The sequence below is a fragment of the Nerophis ophidion genome, linkage group LG08, assembly GCF_033978795.1.
Source record: "Nerophis ophidion isolate RoL-2023_Sa linkage group LG08, RoL_Noph_v1.0, whole genome shotgun sequence".
NCBI classification, from domain to species: Eukaryota; Metazoa; Chordata; class Actinopteri; order Syngnathiformes; family Syngnathidae; genus Nerophis; species Nerophis ophidion.
This window is the reverse complement of record NC_084618.1, coordinates 50,959,977-50,980,980: the sequence shown is the minus strand read 5'-3', so window position 1 is coordinate 50,980,980 and position 21,004 is coordinate 50,959,977. Positions and strand designations below refer to the sequence as shown.

General features: G+C 39.7%; 1 protein-coding gene and 1 pseudogene across 1 annotated transcript in view; one reads left to right on the top strand and one right to left on the bottom strand.

The window, feature by feature from the left end:
* Positions 1 to 21,004, top strand: part of LOC133557906 (urotensin-2 receptor) — a 103,467-nt gene that overhangs the window by 12,134 nt on the left and 70,329 nt on the right. Inside the window, exon 3 of the mRNA XM_061908843.1 lies at positions 2,714 to 3,092. Coding sequence (XP_061764827.1) covers positions 2,714 to 3,091 — 378 coding nt within the window. The 3' untranslated portion in view covers position 3,092. The remainder of the gene's footprint in view (positions 1 to 2,713; positions 3,093 to 21,004) is intronic.
* Positions 19,062 to 19,926, bottom strand: LOC133557069 (uncharacterized; annotated as a pseudogene).

The following is a 21,004-nucleotide window of genomic DNA, read 5'->3' as shown; positions in this document are numbered from 1 at the left end:
CTAATGAAGTTCTGGCGGAATTTTGGGAAATAGTGCTGGTGCAGCTTCACACTGGAATTATGCTCTGTATGTAAACGTTACTATGAACGGAATATCAATATAAAGATAGTGTATTTAGATAATTAAGTTATATTGCAAATGTTATTCTGAGAAATGGGCTAAAGATTCATAGAACTGTGTTCAAAAAATGTGACTGTTTGCTTTACTTGCAAATTTGCACTGCATTTTGTACAAAAAGTTTAAGATGTAAGTTGCCTGGATGTGTTGTTTTGATACTTTGTTCATCTTTCTCTGAGTGTATCGATTTACCGTAAATTTGCTAATTATTCATACAACTGCCGAGTCTCCAATTATTGCTGGGTGTGTTGTCAAGGAGTGAGGAATCTATAAAATCGCGTGTACACCGTTGCAGCCTTCAAAGCCCGCTGGATCAACTTCAAAACCCTCCAGCAACGTTTTATACACACACTGAGAGTATACGTACATATATATATATATATATATATATATATATATATATATATATATATATATATATATATATATATATATATATATATATATATATATACATATATAAAATGTAGTCAGACTCCTTCATAACAATATGTACTATGTTCAATATTTACCTATTTTAATCATTTCCGGAACTGTTTCCTTCGGCGAATTGATGTCTGTTTCCATAGCAAAGCACGTCTGACTTCTGGCAACAAATGTTTGTTTCTATGTCCGGAATCAAACAATCGTGTGTTTTCTATATACTGAGGATGAACTCCTGCTAATAGAAGCGTGCAAGAAGGAAAAGTGAGACGTTGGAGCGGTTGGAAGCCGGAAGAAGGGGAAGAAAGCGATGTTCACGCTATAAGTGTGGAACTTGGAGACAAGTTCTTTCGACATAAATGGATTGCTTACCCAAAATCAATAGGGAACGTCCAAGGCCAGTTCGACCAGACGAACAGCTGTCCATCTCCTGAGTCACTTTAATATCGGCCATTACACACGCAGCATGCTATTCAGGAACTGTGATTGGCTATATTCTGAAGTTGTCTCACCCATTTACATGAAAACAATAAATATGATTGGATTTAGTTTTTAACAACTATTCGTCTCGTTTATAATTTGTCAACACAGGTTTACTGACGGCTGAGTGGTGGAATGTGTGTGTCTAGCGGAGTCTGACACAGGTGATGGTAATATGATATCATACAAGTGTTCAGCTGATTTCTCCACTATTGTGGATCATTTTGTCAACTTGTTATATGTATGTTTTGTGGATAAATTAAAATGTACTTTCTCAACTTCAAACATTATGATTTAAGGGGACAAGACATTTACTACGTACAGCCAGCCCCGCTTCAAAGTCAGAACCATTCATGCGATGGCTGCAAATTACACTCTTGCTTGGTCCGTCCCATTTTGCACTGGTCAATTTGATTTAAGAAGTGCATACTTTTCACGTATTTCCATAATTTGTAAATGTATGCAGGCTGATCCCCTTTTTACCCGTATTGCTACAGCCTGCAACAATACTTCCGACAGATATCTTTTCCAATTCCTTCAAATTCTGCATGGAAATATCGTGATTTGGGATGAAGATGCAACCAAAACACATACTATACGAAATTAAATTGCCTCCATTCTTCTGTAGGTGACATCAGCAGGCTGTATTTGGTTCTTAAAGTAGGGGTTTTAAAATTGTACTGAAATTTGTTCCAAAACAATCCTAAAATTACAGTAGTGTCTATTTCGGGGGACTTTGTACCTTCTGTTGCAGTCGATTAAATTTGAATTCAAAAGCATGATAGCAGCATGAAGGAGAAGACAGCAGAGCTCAAGTAGTCCCCTTGAAGTGCACTATGTTCCGGTGAAATGAAGCATGGTAGCAAGTCAACATAGTTATTAAAGTTATTGGCAAAGGCTAGCTTTGTTTCATGTTGTAGATACTGTTTCCCTCACTTGTTTATACACTAAACAGATTTTGTATTTACACCCACAAGATTGTCCAATATAGAAATAAAATAATATCACTTGGTTTAATGCAACACATTATGGAATATTTAATGTATTTTTCGGACTATAAATCACAGTTTTTTTCATAGTTTGGCCAGGGTTACGACTTATACTCAGGAGTGACTTATGTGAACAATTATTAACACATTACCGTAAAATATCAAATAATATTATTTATCTCATTCACGTAAGAGACTAGACGTATAAGATTTCATGGGATTTAGTGATTAGGAGTGACAGATTTTTTGGTAAACGTATAGCATGTTCTATATGTTATAGTTATTTGAATGACTCTTACCATAATATGTCACGTTAACATACCAGGCACCTTCTCAGTTGGTTATTTATGCGTCATATAACGTACACTTATTCGGCCTGTTGTTCACTATTCTTTATTTATTTTAAATTGCCTTTCAAATGTCTATTATTGATGTTGGGTTTTATCAAATACATTTACCCCAAAAATGCAACTTATACTCCAGTGCGACGTATATGTTTTTTTCCTTCTTTATTATGCATTTTCGGCAGGTGCGACTTATACTCCAGAGCGACTTATACTCTGAAAAATACGGTAGATATTTCACAGTATGGAAAAAAAAATAAAAAATAATAATTTTAGAAAGGCTATTTACTCTGTACATGCCATCATGTTACTGTAATATTTTTCTGATTGTGTGTTTATTTTCTTTTATGTCACCCAAAGGTTCTCTACCTCATTTTCACCATTGTGCTCCTCTTCTGGGCCTGCTTCTTGCCCTTCTGGATCTGGCAACTTCTGGATCAGTTCCACCCATCGCTGCCCCTGTCCAACAAAGCCAAGCGCAACATCACTTACCTGACGGCATGTCTGACATACTCCAACAGCTGCATCAACCCATTCCTATACACTCTTCTTACCAAGAACCACAAGGAGTACTTGAGGAAGCACAACCGGTCCTGGTCAGCCGGCAGCTATTTTAACCGGAGGAGTCGTTTTCAGAGCTCGCCACGCAGGTCGCCGTCCTTTAGCAGCCAGCAGTGTACAGAGAGTTTCATGCTCACGCGCACAGCCTCCATGCGTGCTCAAAACAGCGGTTTGTAAGGTAGGCATATGTTTGTTTTTTGGGGGACTTTTTGCTGTAGATTTGTTTAATATTGTGCTTATCTGACACAAACCAGAAGGGGCAGATTGTGAGCTAACAAGACATGATACCATCTTGCTTATTAGTTAGGAACTGATATCGGGGTTACAAAGTTAAAATTACAGCAACAATTAACAGTACTCAAGTGTATATATCATATAATGCACTTTTGACAATGTAAACAGTTATTTAATGGTCTGTCATAGTGGACACCTCTGAGGTTGTTTTAGCATTACCATTGATGCTAACATTAGTATCAATAGACTCTACCCGTGTTATTTTGTTGAACAGTTAAAGCAATATGCTTGGAGGAGAAAAGGTGAGGCCTTTAATCACAGAAACCTACTGTCAAGCATAGTGGTGGTAGTATTATGCTCTGGGCCTGTTTTGCTGCCAATGGAACCGGTCCTTTACGGAGAGTAAATGGGTCAATGAAAAGGGGGGATTACCTCCAAATTCTTCAGGACAACCTAAAATCATCAGCCCCGAGGTTGGGTCTTGGGTACATTTGGGTGTTCCAACAGGACAATGTCCCCAAACACACATCAAAAATGGTCAATAAATGGCTAAATCCAGTCAGATTGAAGGTTTTAGAATGGCCTTCCTAAAGTCCTGACTTAAATGTGTTGACTGTGCCGAAGAAACAAGTCCATGTCAGAAAACCAACAAGTTTAGCTGAACTGCACCAATTTTGTCAAGAGGAGTGGTCAAAAATTCAACCAGAAGCTTGTGGATGGCTACCAAAAGTGCTTTATTGCAGTGAAACTTGCCAAGGGACATGTAACCAAATATTAACATTGCTCTATGTATACTTTTGACCCAGTAGATTTGGTCACATTTTGAGTAGACCCATAATAAATTCATAAAAGAACCAAACGTCATGAATGTTTTTTTGTGACCAACAAGTATGTGCTCCAATCACTCTATCACAAAAAAATAAGAGCTGTAGAAATGATTGGAAACTCAAGACAGCCATGACATTTTGTTCTTTACACGTGTATGTAAACTTTTGACCACGACTGTGTATGTTACAGCTTAGGGGTCACTCCCGCAAACGTTTTGGCAATTGGGTATGTAAACACCACGAGTGGCCCCTACCCAGGATCGAACCTATGCAACAGTAAGCCCTGGTGAAGAATTATGCATTCTCTTTATAGCAAAAGGGCAGACACGTCCGATTCCACCCTTGTGATCAATGAGTGATCACAAGGGTGGAAGCCAGTCCACGAGAAAAGGGAAGTGATGAAGAGGGAGATTCTTGGGTCGTTTCATCCATCAATAAGAGGTATTTTGTCAAAAGGATGTGTCGCTATTTACAATTCATCTAAAAAATATATATAATATCGGAGGCCAGTTCCTTCTTTTTAAGACTTTGACATGTTTTATCTTTATTTCCTTAGCTACGGGAATACAGCTTAAACTTGGGGTTACATTTGGAGTCATTAGTGTTCCAGCCTTGTGCAAGTGATTAGACATCCCAAAACACACATCTATGTCACATATTTTACACATTTTCTTTACATGTCCAAAAACGAGTAAGAAAAAGCCAGGCTTATCTAACCCTTCTCCCTTTTCTCTTCATAGCAATTACGAACAGATACTTACTGTTCTCAATTTGTACTCAATTTACATCAATGAGTTTTAATGCATCACTTCTTCTCATAAGTAGTCGAATCAGTTATGATTTGCTTGATAGGATGGATTTTTCATTTTCAATAAATCCATGATGTGTATCATATTTCTTTATCTTTGTACTTTGTAAACACTTTTTTTTTAACAGTCTCTTAAACTGAACGTATTAGTACATTGTTTGATTTCTTTACTTAATCCATTCCATAATTTATTTCCACATACTGATATGCTAACGGTCTTATGTGTTGTATGTGCATACAAATGTTTTAAGTTAGATTTTCCTCTAAGGTTATAGTTATCCTCTTTTGTGGAGAATAATTGTTGTACATTCTGGGGTAACAGGTTATAGTTTGCTCTGTGCATAATTTTAGCTGTTTGCAAATGACCTAAATCATTGAATTTCAATATTTTGAATTCCATAAATTAAGGTTTTGCATGTTCTCTATATCCAACATCATATATTATTCTAAATTATCTTTTTTGTAAGACCGTTGGTGAAGGAAGTGTACTTTTGGAGTTATTTCCCCATATTTCTACATAATAACTCAGATATGGTAACACTAGCGAGCAGTAGAAATTATGAAGTGATTTTTGTCTCGAACATATTTTGCTTAATTTATTATAAAAATATTTCTTAACACCTTATGTTGTATATTTTTATATGAGATTTCAAGTTTATTTTATCATCTATTATTGCACCCCAAAATTGGATTTATTTCAGTCTTTCAATATCTACTCTTATTTGTATTTGTGTTTGACTTTCTCTTCTACTGTTATTGAATAGCATAATTTAAATTTTAATGAGATTCAAAGATATTTTATTGTCAAACCGTCTCTTTAATTTATTCATGTCTTCTGTTATTTTTTTTAGCTTCTGTGTGTTGTCTCCTGAACAAAAAGCAGTCGTGTTGTCTGCAAATAGTACTAACGTTAAGTCCTTTGTAACTTTACAACTGTCGTTTCCATTAAGATTGAACAAATTTGGTCCCAGTATTGATCCCTGGGGTACGCCACAAGATATCTCTAGCTCTGTTTATATATTTTCACCTACCTTCACATATTGCCTTCTGTTGGTTAAGTAGCTTTGTATCCAGTGTGAAACCAGGCCTCCAATGCCATACCGCTCTATTTTTTTAATTATGATAGTATGATTCATTGTGTCAAATGTTTTAGTTAGATCCATAAATACTGCTGCTGCACTCTGTTTTCCATTTATCGCGCCGGTAATTTCCTATTATTTTATTTAATGGCATCAATGTTGAAATGTTAGCTCTGTATCCATATTGGTTTTCTACAAGTGTTTCACATTTGTTTGTAAATTTGTCCAACCTGTTGTTGAACTATTTTTCAATGATTTTAGAAAATTGTTGCAGTAAAGAAACATGTCTATTGTTTGTGAATTGCTAATATATGTTAAAGGCTGAGGAAATGTCATTAATAACTTCTTCTATCACTTTCATATATATTCCTTGAAAGTCAGTTGAAGTCTTGGATTTGCATTTCTTTACCATTTTGATTATTTCGTCTTTTGTCACATTGACGAGGAACTATGTGTTGGGATTTCCATCTATAGAGTCATTACAGTCTTCAACTGACCCGGTGACTGGAATCCTTAGCAATATTTACAAAGTAATTATTAAAATGTTCCAACAAGTGAAATTGCACGTTGTGTAATTCATAAACGAAAACAGGATACAATGATTTGCAAATCCTTTCAACTTATACTCAATTAAATACACTGCAAAGCCAAGATTTCAAATGTCCGAACTGAGAAACTAGATGTTTTTTTTTTTTGCAAATCATCATTAACTTAAAATTTAATGGCAGCAACACATTGCGAACATGTTGGCCCAGGGGCATTTTTACCACTGCGTTACATTGCCTTTCCTTTTCACAACACTCAGTAAACATTTAGGAACTGAGGAGACCAATTTTTGAAGCTTTTCAAGTGGAATTCTTTCCTATTTTTGCTTGATGTACAGCTTAAATTTTTCAACAGTTCGGGGTCTCCGTTGTTGTTTTCTACGCTTCATATAGCGCCACACATTTTTTAATGGGAGACAGGTCTGGACCAAAGGCAGGCAAGTCGAGTACCCACACTCTTTTACTATGAAGCCATGCTATTGTAATACATGATTTGGCATTGTCTTGCTGAAATAAGCAGGGGCGTCCATGATAACATTACTTGGATGACAACATATGTTGCTCCAAAACCTGTATGTACCTTAAAGCATTAATGGTGCTTTCACAAATGTGTAAGTTGCCCATGCCTTGGGCACTAATACACCCTCATACCATCACAGATGCTGGCTTTTGAACTTTGCACCATAACATAATTGGTTCGAAGGACACAATGTTTACAGTTTTCAAAAACAATTTGAAATGTGGACTCGTCAGACAACAGAATACGTTTTCACTTTGCATTAGTCCATCTTGGATGAGCTCAGGCCCAGCAAAGTCGGCAGCGTTTCTGGGTGTTGTTGATAAATGGCTTTCGCTTTGCATAGCAGAGTTTTAACTTGCACTTACAGATGTAGCGACAAACTGTAGTTACTAACATTGGTTTTCAGAAGTGTTCCTGAGCCCATGTGGCGATATCCTTTACACACTGATGTCGCTCTTTTTGAGTCAGTACCGTCTGAGGTATCGATGGTCTGTAATATCAACGCTGACGTGCAGTGATTTCTCCAAATTCTCTGAAACTTTTGATGATATTATGGATCACAGATTGTGAACTCCCTAAATTTCTTACAAAAGCTCGTTGAGAAATGTTGTTCTTTCTTTTTTGCATCTTGTGTGACCTTTTTTGAAACATGTTTTAGGCATCAAACTTCAAATGAGCTTATATTTGCAAAAAATACAGTTTTTCAGTTCGAACATTAAGTGTCATGTTTTTGCAGTGTATTCAATTAATTACAGGTTGAAAAAGATTTGCAAATCATTGTATTCTGTTTTTACTTATGATATACACAACGTGCCAACTTCACTGGTTTGGGGTTTTGTACTAATATCATTATAAATATAGATGTGTATATATATAGATGTGTATATATATATATATATATAAATATATATATATATATATAGATGTGTATATATATATATATATATATATATATATATATATATATATATATATATATATATATATATATATATATGTGTGGAAAAAAATCACAAGACTACTTCATCTCTACAGAACTATTTCATGAGGGGTTCCCTCAATCATCAGGAGATTTTATATATATATATATATATATATATATATATATATATATATATATATATATATATATATATATATATATATATATATATATATAACATCATGTATATAAATCCTTGATGGAGGTGTATTTAAGAGATTTGTAGGCGTAATTGCGCAGCTTCCATAGCAATATTTAGAATGAAAAAAAAAAAAAAACCTCCAAGGTCATGTCTTTCATAATGATTGTGAATGATGGGCAGTTAGCCTTTAAAAAGTCTTTAAAAAAAAAAAAAAACTTTTAGTTTATTCAATGTGTGATTATGCCTTTTTTATTTTTTACTTTAGTGTCTACAATGTTTAAATTTATATTTGTCTCTATACCTGTTGTATCCATTATTTCTATTATCTTATTATGTTACATATCAGTTGCAAATGGTTCCTATAGGGGAACCTGGGTGAATCAATCACTGTGTGACAGAGGGGACTGGAAACTAACAGACAAAGACAATTTACATGGTCATAAAACTATATTCGGTTATCGGATGCTGTGTGGTGATTGAATGCTTAGTTGGAAGAATTTTCCCCTGTCCTGATGCCAAAAACTATGTATGCCCCTTAATGTTGTTATGTCCCATTCACAGGCATGTCCTTTTTTTAAATAAAAAAAAATAGATAAAATAAAAACAAACAAAAACATATTTCTATTAAATCTATACTCTCTGCTTTGGAATATAATGTACTGAATGACAGTAACCAATGATCTCATTTTTCTCACTAAATTCAACTTTCTGTGGTTACAGGATCATGGTGATACGATCAGTGACAATTGTTCAGCTTATTAATTTGATGGCAAACACAAATATACCTTGGAATGGAGGCCATAAATGTTTACCCTTGGATTTATGTTAGGCTTTGGGATATCATTTCCTGGGAAGCCCGCATGCGTCTCATGAAAACCCCAACACACACTATATTGATTGCAATATCATATGTGTATGGTTACAGGTGCATCACCGTTTTTTTCATATTGTGCTGTAAAACTCCATTTGTGGGTCTATTGACAATTCTACCAATTGTTGAACAGGATAGCCTTGAAATGTGATGTCACTTGTAAAATGGAGAGGGTTTGCAACAGCTTTTGTCTCGTAAATCATTAAATGTCTCATTTTGCTGAATGGGGATATATGTGTAGGATCTGTCTTTGATTGCAGATTTAATGAATGTTATAATGCTTAACTGAGATCAATAGCCATTAGTAGAAAAGATACATTGGGCATAAAAATGTTAAGTACATCAATGTGTATATCTTCCAACTCGGTTTGTAGATTATGCATGCATATTGATGTTGATTTGCATCTAATTACCAAGCTGAGTGTGCAATTAAGAATAACGACTCTTAGGCGGACATCAGTGGGACACTAATGTGAATGCTAATAAAGCTTAAAGTTTAAATGTCAACAGATAGCATGGTTGTAACTGGCTGCTATCCATATGCGGCAGGGGTCGGCAACCTTTACCACTCAAAGAGCCTTTTTGACCCGTTTCACAAGATAAAGAAAACTATGGGAGCCACAAAACTCTTTTGAAGTTTAAAATTAAATAACACAGCCTATAAAGTTGTATTTTGCTTTGTGCTATGTATTACCTGGGGTCTCAGACACGCGGCCCGCACCTTTATAAGAAAATTTAATAATAGTGCGGTCCGCGAGTTTTATTTGAATGCCGCTTGAGAACATCACATTTGCCAACCATCTCAATTTTTCCGGGAGACTACTGAGTCTCAGAGCAACCATTCTCTCGACTGTCTGCTGGTTTTCACCCAAACAACAATAATAAGGGTGTGCTATGATGACAATGCGTTTAGCGCCCTCTACATCTGTAACAAACAGCTTACCAGCCCATTCTGATGTTGTGTGAGTCTTCTGCAGACACACATAAGCTGTAAGGACTGGTGGGCATTGTGGTGCCGGGTTCGATTCCCTCGAGGATGCGTTGACGTGAACACAACAAAGGTAGGATCTTAAAATATATATTTAACAAAAAGGGAGCTCTGAACAGAAATACTGGAGCTAATAAATGGCAAACCAAAAACGCTAGTATGAAAACTAGGAAGTAAAAATAGACAAACTAAAATGGCACGTTGGCACAAAAGAGAAAACAAATCATCAGTATGTAAACTGGAAAAAACAAGTGGCTTAGCGTGAGAAGCTAGCGAGAATAAAAATACTTGCGTGAAAGCAAATGATCAAAATCCAGACGTACAGTTGCGTGAGAGCAAACTATGAACCCAGATCGAATGAACAGAAAAGGCTGGCTTAAATAGGAGGGTGATAATTAGTAGCAGGTGAGCGGGGCGAGACTAGCAGGTGGACTGATGAGTGACCATGGTGACAAAGCAAACAGGAAATAAGGAGTCGGAGAAATATACAAAATGGAAAAATAAATAGTGTAGATCTGAGCACCGGATCGCAACATAAGTGACTGCAAGGCATACTTGCTCAACAGCCATACAGGTTACACTGAGGGTTGCCATATAAACAACTTAAGCACTCTTACTAATATGCGCCACACTGTGAACCCACACCAAACAAGATTGACAAACACATTTCGGGAGAACATCCGCAATGTAATCAGAATCAGAATCAGACATACTTTATTAATGCAACATAAACACAACAGAACAAATACCCAGAATCCCATGTATCCAGAACATTTCCGGGCTACATTAACCCGCCCACCTCAACCGGTGCACGGGGGGGGGGGGGGGTGTATAATGTAGCACGGAAGAGTTGGGGATGCATGGGATTCTGGGTATTTGTTCGGTTGTGTTTATGTTGTGTTACAGTGCAGATGTTCTCCCGAAATGTGTTCGTCATTCTTGTTTGGTGTGGGTTCACAGTGTGGTGCATATTAGTAAGAGTGTTAAAGTTGTTTATATCACAACTCACAGTGTAACCTCTATGGCTGTTGAACAAGTATGCGTTGCAGTCGCTTGCATGTTGAGTCAGCAGTCGCACACTAGATGTGGCGGGCCGGCACTCAGATAACATAGTATTAAAGCGGACGCGACGACATGGTCGAGAGGACGTTTAAGGCATTGCCATCACGGCACGCCCTCAATGTTGTTGACCGGGTGAAAATCTTAGAATTTTATCCTGGGAAAAATTTTGGGAGGGGCACTGAATTGCGGAAAACCTCCCGGAAAAATGGGAGGGGGGGGGGTCGTCAAGTATGCAGCTGAGCCACATTAGAGTGATCCAAGAGCCACATGCGGCTCCGGAGCTGCGGGTTGCCGACCCCTGATCTACGGTTATAAAAATCTAAACCTACTCATTGGCCTACTGGTTAGAGCGTCCGCCCTGAGATTGGTAGGTTGCGAGTTCTAACCCCGGCCGAGTCATACCAAAGACTATAAATAAATGGGACCCATTAACTCCCTGCTTGGCACTCAGCATCATGGGTTGGAATTGGGGGTTAAATCCCCATAAATGATTCCCGGGCACGGCACCACTGCTGCCCACTGCTCCCCTCACTTCCCATGGGGTAATCAAGGGGATGGGTCGAATACAGAGGACACATTTTACCACACCTAGTGTGTGTGTGACAATCATTGGTACTTTAACTTTACTCTAAGTTTAAATGAGATATGCAAAATGCTAACATCCTAAAACTAGCACCAAGTTAGATTAGTAGTAGCAATATACATAGTTTCTTAAGATTTTAACCATGTGACTTGTTGAAAAATAAAAGCTACAATAACAATTTCTATATATCTAAGTGTTTGAACAAATGTTATTTCATGGCCCAACACAGATGAATCCAAAATCCACTGGGCATATCCTTTTGGTGTCTAATTTTTCAAAATGAGTCATTCATTTTGAAAAAAAATACCACACAGGGGCTTTGTAAAAAAAAAAAAAATTTAGTTTTTATTGAAAACAACTTCAACGTTGCACAAATGGAAGAGATTGACTGTTTTTCCTTGCTTTGAGACAAAAATCCAACATGCTTTAAGACAGGAAAATTATGTCTAAGTTTTCACCGATGGATATGGATACGGACCGCGATGAGGTGGCGACTTGTCCAGGGTGTACCCCGCCTTCCGCCAGATTGTAGCTGAGATAGGCGCCAGCGCCCCCCGCGACCCCAAAAGGGAATAAGCGGTAGAAGATGGATGGATGGATGGATACGGAGTGAAAAACTTTATTCACAAAAAAACTCAACATTCCTCAGCTGTTGAACCAATGTTACACTTTTTGTCTCTCTCTTCTGATCATGTTACGGATAATAGGTACAATTTGATGTGAAACTATGTAGTTTGACAGAAAGTACAGAAGTGTGTAAACAAAATGTAATTACTGTGTGTCTGTAGGCCTCACAATTGGTCTGTAATGTAACCTCAATCAGTACAATTGTTTAATTTGAGGGACATAAGAGTAAAACAATGGAGCTAAAAGTTTATGTTCGCAACATTTAGACAGACGCCCTCTCATGGCTTCTCCTACATAATGATGTAAATATGTGCATACAAAACACATGCACACATGCATTAGATTTAGGTATTGTTAGCTAACAATAGCCATTTGGATAGCTAGCGTTAGCTGTCATTGAAAGTAGTGTAGCGTTTCCACAGAAACCAGTCGAGAGGCATAGTACACTTGCTGTCTTTATTGTTAGACACGTAAAAGGCTACTGTGGGGCGTAACCACCGCCAAAGGCACATTTATATATCTCTCTAGTATTGTTGTAAACTTATCTCTCGTGCGTCTGTCTCTCTCACTCTAAAACCTCCGATTTCTTCACTTCCGCATCCCAGCATAACAGAACTCTCCCTCCTATTCCTCACCCAATCACAGGTAACCCCCAGCATGCAACTCTGAACATGTTGCCTTCACTGGCACTCTGTAAACTTCAGTGTCACAGAACAGTACATGAAACTAAGTACGTGAAAGTTGACACATTAACATTAACATCTCCCCTTAACTCAACCCGTTACAGTATATTCTATCATCAATCAACCAGTCATTCAATCAATCAAAGTTTACTTATATAGCCCTAAATCACGAGTGTCTCAAAGGGCTGCACAAGCCACAACGACATCCTCGGCTTAGATCCCATGACATGACTGCAAATTGTTTGTTGCTTCTCCTGGACTGCCTTAGTATGTTTGCACACACTCCAGGTGCATACGTGGTGACGAGACAAGGTGACTGACTGCCATAAACACCAATCATTTTATTCGGGCCGGTAAAAATGTTTTATTAAATAAGTTTTGTAATGGTGAAAAATATAAACAATTGTCAAACAAATGTGCTCTGTCAAACCACCAATGGTAACATAATCTAGGCGGTGGTGTTCATGTTAAAATGTTATTGTGAGGAAGTTGCAAACAGCACTTTTAAGTGAAAAAGTCACCATGCTTAAAAAAACAAAGGGACACGCATCAATTGATTATTTGTTTTTAAAACCTGCCTGCAATAAAAAAAAATGTTGAATTATTACACTATGACACCAACTATTGAAAACCAAACATTTAGTAGAGTTCCATCTTCCACAGCCTTCCAGCTGACATCCTCCTCTTAAGCTGGGGATCAATAGTGTGTTATAGATAGGGTAGAATGGAAAAAAGATTGGACAAAGGGGGAAGAAAGAAAGAAAAAGGAGACAAAAAGAGGATGGAACACAACAAAATGTGCCTATGAATATTCTCATTCATTCAGGTCATTTAACCGATTGTAACTGGACTGTTTGGTTTGTCTTAAAAGGCGTTTTGCCTCTCATCCAATTACGCTTCATCAGTTCATGCTCAGACACTTAGATTTGTCGGATCTGGACTTAGACTTAGATTGGTCAGCTAGGTCTGACCAATCAAAGTCTCTGAGCATGAACTGATGAAGCCTATTTGGGTTTTGAGGCCAAACATCTTCTAAGACAAACCAAACAGTCCAGTTGCGATCGATTGAATGCCCTGATATTGCAACAAATGGTGGTTGGGTAATGGCTGATGTCCCTGAATACAAATGAACAAAGTTAACACTTTTTTTTGTGCCTCGGGCTGATATCGAACTGAAGTTGTTACACCGTTACACATTTCAAAGCCTGCTAAGTGTATTGACAATAATATGACTGGCATTACAAATCTGTGCCACAATTAATGAGTCACATATCCAAAAGCAGGTCAAAGTATTTATTTGCTGGTAACAGGGAGGAGGTGAAAATAGTTCAGGTGCTGCTAAAGACCAAACTCAGCGAGGCCAAGGAGAACTACAGGAGGAAGCTGGAAGGGAAGCTGAAGGATAACATCATGAAGGCGGTCTGGAGAGGTATGCAGACCATCACCGGCCTCAAACCATCGGGGGGTCAAGGGGTGGACGGAGACAAAGAGAGGGCCAAACATCTTCTAAGACAAACCAAACAGAGACAAAGAGAGGGCCAATGAGCTAAACCAGTTCTTCAACAGGTTTGACACAGTGGTTCCGACAAGCTCCTGCCGCCCCCCTTCCAAAGCATGCCAACCGGGCCCCTGGCAACTTCAGCAAACCAATCCATCCCCCCCTCCCCGCCTCACAGCCCCCAACACTAATGACTACCTCCCCCCACTTAACACCTCACCCTCAGGATGATGACTCCCCCCTCCCCCAACCACCGGAGACCCCCCCCAGTGCATCTGTCTCCGCAGAACAGGTGAATGCACAGCAAAATAAGTCCTGATGGTGTGAGCTCCAGGGTGCTCAAAGCCTGCGCCCCACAGCTGTGTGGTGTGCTCCAGCACATCTTCAACATGAGCCTTAGACTGCAGAACTCCCCACACTGTGGAAAACCTCATGTGTGGTCCCCATCCCCAAGTGCACGCGACCCAGCACATCAAAGGACTACAGGCCGGTGGCGCTAACCTCCCATATCATGAAAACCATGGAGAGGTTGGTCCTGGAACAACTCCGCCTTACAGTCAAGCCCCACCTGGATCCACTCCAATACGCCTACCAGCCACGACTGGGAGTGGAGGACGCAGTCATCTACCTGCTGAACCGAGCCCACACCCACCTGTACAAGCTTACTTCTCCAGTGCTTTCAATACTATACGGCCTGGGCTACTGGGTGTGAAGTTGGAGAAGATGCAGGTGGAGGCCCCCTTGGTGTCCTGGGTTGTAGATTACCTGACTGACAGACCACAGTACGTTCGACTGCAGGACTGTGTCTGACAGGCTGGTCAGCAACACCGGGGCCCCGCAGGGTACAGTCCTCTCCCCCTTCCTCTTCACCATTTACACCACCGATTTCCACTATCAATCAGAGACCTGCCACCTTCAGAAGTTTTCTGATGACTCTGCGATAGTAGGGTGTATTGAGGATGGTGATGATGAGGAATACTTTGTCACATGGTGTGGAAAGAACCACCTCCAGCTCAATGTGACGAAAACCAAGGAGCTGGTTGTGGACCTGGGAAGGAGGAGGAGTACTCTGGCGACCCCTGTTTCCATCAGGGGGGTCGATGTGGACATGGATGAGGATTATAAATACCTCGGAGTACACATGGACAACAAGCTGAATGGGTCAAAACACGCTGAGGCCCTCTACAAGAGGGGACAGAGCCGCCCGCCTCTACTTCCTCAGGAGGCTAGGATCCTTCAACGTCTGTACAAAGATGTTGAAGATGTTCTACGAGTCGGTGGTGGCGAGCGCTTTCTTATATGCCGTGGCTTGCTGGGGCAGCGGGCTGAGTGTAAGAGACGCAAAAAGACTGGACAAGTTGGTAGAGAAGGCCAGTAACGTGGTGGGAGTGAATGAAAGGAGATGTCTGAGACAAATCTGAGAATTAAAAACAGGATGCCACCTCATTGCAGGGCCAACACTAATAGACAGACAACAGACAACACACTGGGGCCAATTGAGTGTTGCCAATCAGCCTACATCAGAGAACCCACACAGTCAGGGGGAGAACATGCAACCTGCATGCAGAGGGATCGAACCCGCGACCTTCTCACTGTGAGGCACGAGCACTTAACAATTTGCCATCAGTTAACCTATATAAAGTTAACACAAGTTAAAAGGTCTCAAAAAGTGTCTTTTGAGCACATCATTGCTATTTGGGTTAAGTTTCGACTCTCAGAATTGTAGTCAATAAGCTACTGTAAGAAAGCAACAAATAAGTAAATTATGTAAATAAACCATATAGACCAAACATCCATATTCCCTGAATTATTTTCTCAAATGTTGGCAGGATACAAACTAAAATATTATTGAGGTATATTTAAATATGCCATTTTAAATGCATGACTCAATTATATTTTTACTGAGATTGAAAAGAAACACATCCTGTCATGCCTGTAAATCAGGTTTATGTTTGGTCATGTTTTTTTTTTGGACTCTTGCTTCAAATTTTGCACTTCCTGGTTTTGTTTGTTTCCATGCCAACCCATTAGTTTCCACCTGGTCCCCTTAGTCACGCCCCGATCCTCAGCCTCTCACACCTGGTTCTAATTACCACAACAGTATTTAAGTCATTTGTTTTCCTTTCCTCGGCCTGGCTTCTTTACCTACTGGACTGTGTTGAATACTCATGACCACGCACCTACCTTTCCTTGCCGGACCCTCATGCTTTGCCACGCTGTTTGTTTGACCACGCTACGTAAGACTTCTTTGTTTATATGCCTCAGTGCTAGTTTTTTGTTTGCCATGTGCCTTTTATAGTATCTTCTGTTTGTTTTGTAGATAGTATTGCCATTGTGCTGTTTTTGTTCTTAGTTTATGGCGGATAGGTTATTATCCGCCATCAAGCGTGCTTTTTGTTTTGCCGTTTTGTATTATAATGTATAAATAAAAACCATGTACTTACATTCACGTTCGCCCGTTCGAATCATCCTTTGCATAGAAGAAGCAAAATAAATTCATGTCACAGTCCTGACACATCCGAGTACTGAAATAGTGAACAAGTATATCTCTCACTGAGACATATTGGAAACCAGCCCAATCATCTCTCATTTTTGTCCAAGTTGCGATCAGAAAAAGAGACAAATGTTAGACAATTTTGAAACCTCACACAGTTCTCACTGTGAGACTTGGGCTATGTCTACACTAAGTCTTTTAACCCCTTAAACAAATAATTATTTAGCCTAAGCACCGTTTCAGCCACACTAAACCAACGTTTAAGGTTCCCCTCCTTGGACAAATTTTTACACGGGTAAGTCAGCCGTGTAATCTTTAAAATCTCCGGCACTTAGCTTTGTATGGACTCATTGATTGTTTACAAAGTGAGTTCGGAAAGGAAGTGACGCCAGAAAGCCAGCGCTCCACACAGGAAAAGACATCAGAAGAACGTGCCACAGGCAGCTTCATAACAAAGATGGAGGCGGATCATCCAGACATGCCCGTGTTTCTCCTTCTTCTACATGTACAGGCGCTTTTGGAAATCACAGATCAATACCTTAAGAGAAGGCAACGGGCGATTGCAGCTATTTCGGATACAACACTTCTCAGACGGCAAGAGAACTTTCCAATCGTCCGCGTCAGCTGTGAGTCTATTTACCGAAAAACTCGGTCCCTTCCTTCTGTGGATGTGACACAGGCAGTGTGTGACTATAAATATTGCTATATGGATGTGACTGTGAAATGGCCAGGCAGCGTGCATGATGCCCGCATCTTCTCTAACTCCGCCATCAGCGCACAGCTGAAAGATGGAACCACCCCCTCGTGTTCCAAACAACTTTTGGAAGATGAAGATCAGAGGCCCATTTTTTTATTTTGGGTGACCCAGTTTATTCCCTGACGCCATAACTCATGAAAGCATACCCCAACGGCAGAGTCAACCGACAACAACAGTACTTTGGGTATTATCTGTCTCGATTAACTGTTGTAAAATGTTCTTCATTGCATTGTCACCTTTCACATGTTGATGAAAGATGGGATTAATATATGATAGCTCACGTGTGATTCACTGCAATGGGGCCCCACAGCACACTGGATTCTAGTTAGTTGAAATACCACAATACTGGATATTGTTCAAAGGAGATACCTTTTCATATAAAATTTGTACATTTGCACTTTTAAATAACTTCACAGTGAAGTAAAGTCATCGACTGGAAAGCAGATAGATGCTTTTTTTTTTTCCGCGTATGCGTACTAGGTCGCGTTGAGCTGGCGGACGTAGGGGCCCGTTGGTCTTAAACGGTGGCATTGTTGTGTGGGGACACGGATAAGGTTTGGTGTGATATACCCTGGATAACCCTATCCGGCTTAGTGTAAACGGGGCCTTACTTTTCAGGAGACACATCTGAGAACTCAAATAGTGAGTAGTGAGAGACAAAACCAAGTATATCTCTCACGGAGACACTATTGAGACATATTGGAAACCAGATCATTCATCTCTCAGTTTTGTCCGAGTTGAGATCAGGAAAAGAGACAACTTTGAGATCTCACCCACCGCTTACTGTAAGACATGATTCTCAGGAGACATATTTCAAAGAATGAGAAAACCACTATGGTCACAATTAATGCTCTTTTATGTCTAGAATATATGAATAAGACATAAATGAGATTTAATTTTCAGTTTTTCTCTGCTACGGGAACAATCAATCAATCAAACAATGTTTACTTATATAGCCCTAAATCACTAGTGTCTCAAAGGGCTGCACAAACCACTACGACATCCTTGGTAGGCCCACATAAGGGCAAGGAAAACTCACACCCAGTGGGACATCGGTGACAATAATGACCCAGTGGGACGTCGGTGACAATGATGACTATGAGAACCTTGGAGAGGAGGAAAGCAATGGATGTCGAGCGGGTCTAACCTGATACTGTGAAAGTTCAATCCATAATGGATCCAACACAGTCGCGAGAGTCCAGTCCAAAGCGGATCCAACACAGCAGCGAGAGTCCCGTTCACAGCGGAGCCAGCAGGAAACCATCCCAAGCGGAGGCGGATCAGCAGCGCAGAGATGTCCCCAGCCGATACACAGGCAAGCAGTACATGGCCACCGGTTCGGACAGGACCCCCTCCACAAGGGAGAGTGGGACATAGAAGAAAAAGAAAAGAAACGGCAGATCAACTGGTCTAAAAAGGGAGTCTCTTTAAAGGCTAGAGTATACAAATGAGTTTTAAGGTGAGACTTAAATGCTTCTACTGAGGTGGCATCTCGAACTGTTACTGGGAGGGCATTCCAGAGTACTCGAGCCCGAACGGAAAACGCTCTATAGCCCGCAGACTTTTTTTGGGCTTTGGGAATCACTAATAAGCCGGAGTCCTTTGAACGCAGATTTCTTGCCGGGACATACGGTACAATACTATCGGCAAGATAGGATGGAGCTAGACCGTGTAGTATTTTATACGTAAGTAGTAAAACCTTAAAGTCACATCTTAAGTGCACAGGAAGCCAGTGCAGGTGAGCCAGTACAGGCGTAATGTGATCAAACTTTCTTGTTCTTGTCAAAAGTCTAGCAGCCGCATTTTGTACCAACTGTAATCTTTTAATGCTAGACATGGGGAGACCCGAAAATAATGCGTTACAGTAGTCGAGGCGAGACGTAACAAACGCATGGATAATGATCTCAGCGTCTTTAGTGGACAGAATGGAGCGAATTTTAGCGATATTACGGAGATGAAAGAAGGCCGTTTTAGTAACGCTTTTAATGTGTGCCTCAAAGGAGAGAGTTGGGTCGAAGATAATACCCAGATTCTTTACCGTGTCGCCTTGTTTGGTTGTCAAATGTTAGAGTTGTATTATTGAAAAGAGTTCGGTGTCTAGCAGGACCGATAATCAGCATTTCCGTTTTTTTGGCGTTGAGTTGCAAAAAGTTAGCGGACATCCATTGTTTAATTTCATTAAAACACGCCTCCAGCTGACTACAATCCGGCGTGTTGGTCAGCTTTAGGGGCATGTAGAGTTGGGTGTCATCAGCATAACAGTGAAAGCTAACACCGTATTTGCGTATGATGTCACCTAGCGGCAGCATGTAGATGCTGAAGAGTGCAGGGCCAAGGACCGAACCCTGGGGAACTCCACACGTTACCTTAACGTAGTCCGAGGTCACATTGTTATGGGAGACACACTGCATCCTATCAGTAAGATAAGAGTTAAACCAAGACAGGGCTAAGTCTGACATACCAATTCGTGTTTTGATACGTTCTAATAAAGTATTATGATCGACAGTATCGAAAGCAGCGCTAAGATCGAGGAGCAGCAACATAGATGACGCATCAGAATCAATCGTTAGCAATAGATCATTAGTCATTTTTGAGAGGGCTATCTCCGTGGAGTGATTTGCCCTGAAACCGGATTGAAAGGTTTCACATAGATTGTTAGACGCTAAGTGTTCATTTACCTGCTCCGCAACAATTTTTTCGAGGATTTTTGAAATAAAGGGAAGGTGAGACACCGGTCGGTAGTTTACCATGAGGTCAGGATCGAGGTTAGGTCTTTTAAGAAGAGGATGAACAGGATGAACAGTCAGCACACAATTGCAGGTAAAACAAACAAACATGGAAACACCAAATCGTAGGTAGGTGACCAAAAAGTAGGTAGGTGAATAAGAAAAGCCTCTTGAATAACCAAGGAAGAAGAGTTGCTTTTGCTTCTGTCTTGAGTTGTAGACAATAGATCATTAGCAAATGAGTTGTGGAAACATTTTCAATAGATTGTAAACCCTGAGAAAACAAGCATCTGAACCCATTTTTTAGGACAACATAATATCTCTGCGAAAACATAAAAGAAGGTTGTAAGCCAAACAGGTCAACAAAAAGGTCAGATATTTTAAGAAACATAAAATTATTGTTTATAAAGTAAACATAAGACAAAAATTACATGAAGAAAACTGCTCACCAACAGAGAAGTGCTGCTGATTCATGGTTTATATTGGTCTCGGTTTGTGACACATTTTAATTTTAATTACTACTAGTTTCAAATTATACATACCTACCTTGGTAATTATAACTGACAAGCAAGTACTGTTTGTCTGTGTTACTCTTATGGCCACTACGTTTGATTCTGGCATTGTGGTCAGAGTGTTCGCCCTGAGATCGATAGGTTGTGAGTTC